At 45.1% G+C, this 3,085-nt stretch overlaps 1 protein-coding gene across 1 annotated transcript; it reads right to left on the bottom strand.

Moving 5' to 3' along the window:
* Nucleotides 1-383: 383 nt before the first annotated feature.
* Nucleotides 384-680, bottom strand: LOC128123473 (keratin-associated protein 3-1). The gene has a single exon (XM_052759914.1). It carries the CDS (start codon nt 678-680, stop codon nt 384-386), a length of 297 nt encoding a protein of 98 aa, XP_052615874.1.
* Nucleotides 681-3,085: the final 2,405 nt, after the last annotated feature.

Below are 3,085 nucleotides of genomic sequence, written 5' to 3'. Positions count from 1 at the left end.
ATAAGATTCTCACTGTGTTGGGATGGTCTTGGGTTGTATAAGAACCTACTTTCAGGTAGAGCTTGGCATTCCTCTTTCCCTAAGAGGAAACACAGAAAGAAACAGCTAATGAGGCCACGAATGCTAAGCCAGAATGAACTTTATTAACGAGTAGTCCAAATGGTTATCTCTCAGAAAGGAGGAACAGAGCCCAAAAGAGAGAATGTGTCCATATGTGCCCAAAGGAACAAGGCATTAAGAACTTAAGCATGTCCATGGGCCTCTGTTCCTGGGCCCTGGGGTTGACTAAGCTTTGATGCAGGCAGGGGCAGTTGCGGAAGGGCAGGTGACGGGGAGGATCCTGAGCAGCCAGGCCCCTGAACCTGGGGGAAAGACTTGACTGGTTAACAGCAGGGCTCACAGGGGCTCTCACAGCCAGGCTGGACGTAGGTGGTCAGGTTGATACCACTCAGGCCAGGAGTTGGGTGGCAAGAGTTGAGCAGCCAGCAGGTTGGCACGTACACTTCAGGTTGGCAGCAGGGTGGGGGGCAGGGGTCACAGCAGGTGGGCTGCAGGAGGCTGATCTCATGTGGGCAGGTGCTGGGCAGGCAGACTCCACAGCGGCAGGACTTGTCAGAGGAGCAGATGGTGGTGGCAGGGCCGGTGGGGACGCTGCAGCAGCGGGCGACACAGCAAGCCATGGCTTTGGGAGTTGGGTTGTGGTTGTGTTGAGAGGAGTAGTCAGTGGATGTCTGAATGTTCCCGACTTCTGCCCTGGCTCTTATATACCCGCCTCCCTGGGCGTCATCCTCTTGCCAAGATATTTTCCCCATGTTTCAGTTTATAGCTGCTTCCATAAAATCCATCTAATTACTTAAGTGTTTATTACCTAAGACACATTCCATACCTCATAAAAGGGATTCAGGTTGTTTTGTTGTCAAATGAGGACTCTTCACACTGGCCAGTCGTCATTGCAGAGAGAGAGCTTCGTCATTTTAGTCTTCAAAGGCACGGAGCCATTATCTTCCAATCATTACACATCACTAATAGTGGCGTGGAATGGCAGGTATCTGCAGCACTTCCCTGTGCTCTGTGTCTCTTCTACAGATGAACATTTCATTAGTTTTGGGATTTCTCTTCTTCCAGCAACCATGAGTTTCCATGATATAGTTTAGGCTCTCTGACCAAGAAAGTGAGGAAAAAAAAAATATGTCTTGTGGCTCCAAGAAGTTGTGTCTCGAAGGAGTAGATGGAGTCTGTAGGGAGTAGGTTGGGGAATGTGCAAAGAAGTAATTTTCTACAGAATTCTAGAAAATCACTTGTTTTGTATCCCAATGTATATGCTTTGAATAATGACTTGGATCTTTGGGAGGGGCATGCAGATGGCCATCAAGAGCCATATGGGTAACAAGGACCAGGGCCCTCATAACCTCATCAGACTGTGTTATATGCTTAGATTATTTATCACTCACAGACGAGTTATGTTGGGACTTAAGGATAAAGGAGTACGGTATTCCTAGAGTGAGTTCCATGAACAGTTGCTCCAGGGAACCCAAAAAGGAGACTCTTAACCAAATGTATGGAGTACCGACTTCCCCGCTGGAGGGGTTCTCAGAGTGTTCAATATGCTGGAAGGCTCCGGAGGTTTTCAGTAAGGTGATACAACAAATTTCCCTCCAACCTCCTTGACCACGTACTCCCAGTTTGTTTATTTTCATAACTGAGAAGTCAGTATTCTCTGGAGCATGCTGGCATTTGAAGTCCACTGTGTGTCTCCACGTTCCATGTTCTTTATTGCTTCACATGTCCTCTTGCTGTGGGGTTGTCGTTCCTAGGAGAATGGTGAAGGCTCTCATCATCAGTGTAAGGTAGATGGGAAAAGTGAGTCCAGTTTGTCAAAAGTCCCAGGGTCATAAGAGAAGTTGACTTTACAGCCTCTTTTTCTTAATCAAAATACTATGCTATACAAAGGAGATGATTTGGAGATAGGGGAAGAGATTGGGGACATATTCGTGTGATGTAGGGAGACATGGCTCCTGCCACAGAGGATGGCATGATTGGATGGGTCTCCTAGATAGGTTTCTGTTGCTGTGGTAAAGATCATGGCCAAGAACAACGCAGGGAGGCAAGGGTTTACTGGGCTTACATAGCCCATGTCACAGTCCATTGAGGAACATCAGGGCAGGAACTTAAGGCAGGATCCTGGAGGCAGGAGCTGATGCAGAGGCCTTGGAGGAATGCTGCTTACTGGCTTGCTCCTCACAGCTTGCTCAGGTTGTTTTCTCATACAACTGAAGACCACCTGCTCAGGGGTGGCACTGCTCAGAGTGACCTGGGCCCTCCCACATCAACCATTAATCAAGAAAATGCCCCCACGGACTTGCTTATGGGACAATCTGATGGAGACATCTTCTAGGTTGAAGTTTCCCATTCCCAGATAAGCCCAGCTGTGTCAAGCTGTCCAAAAAATATTTAACCTGGAAAATGGGGATGGCTAGAAAAACTTAACCTGGGATTTCTCATCACATTAGTCAGTCTTGGGGAACCACTTTCTAGGTGACAATCAGTTTCTATAGTTTATACTAATATTTTTAAGATAAATGCAACACTAACCTTCCACTAAAACATAGCATTTATTTTACATATGCAGTGTCCCAGGCATAGCACTAAGTATTTAATATGCATTTTCTTTCTATAGCCTATAAGATCAGGACTATCACTATGCCCATTTTCTAGGTTATATAAAGAGCAAAGATACTATATTATTGGGTGCAAAGTTGCATAGCTAATGAAGAATGGTTTATCTAACATCAATAGCTCATGCACTGAGCTATATATAATAAGTTATATATTATGTGTGTGTGTGTGTGTGTGTGTGTGTGTGTGTGTGTGTGTGTGTATACATAGATTCACACTGAGGAACTGAGTCTTACAAGTGCTCTACCCTTGAGCTATATCTTCAATCCTAAACTTCACGTAATTGTTGATTATATATTGTTTTCTTTTTCATTTACTAACTCATTGAAAATGACCTATGTTGTGTCTGGTAGTAAGTATACATCAATAAGCATTCAGATAGGGCCATTGTTATAGTGTCCATCATTGT

The sequence above is a fragment of the Peromyscus californicus genome, unplaced genomic scaffold, assembly GCF_007827085.1.
Source record: "Peromyscus californicus insignis strain IS unplaced genomic scaffold, ASM782708v3 Scaffold_3__1_contigs__length_106647218, whole genome shotgun sequence".
In the NCBI taxonomy this organism is placed as follows: Eukaryota; Metazoa; Chordata; class Mammalia; order Rodentia; family Cricetidae; genus Peromyscus; species Peromyscus californicus.
This window is presented reverse-complemented; position numbering and strand designations above follow the sequence as displayed.

Coding starts and splice junctions, on each gene's coding strand:
- LOC128123473 (XM_052759914.1), bottom strand. CDS start 680: ATGGCTTGCTGTGTCGCCCGCTGCTGCAGCGTCCCCACCGGCCCTGCC.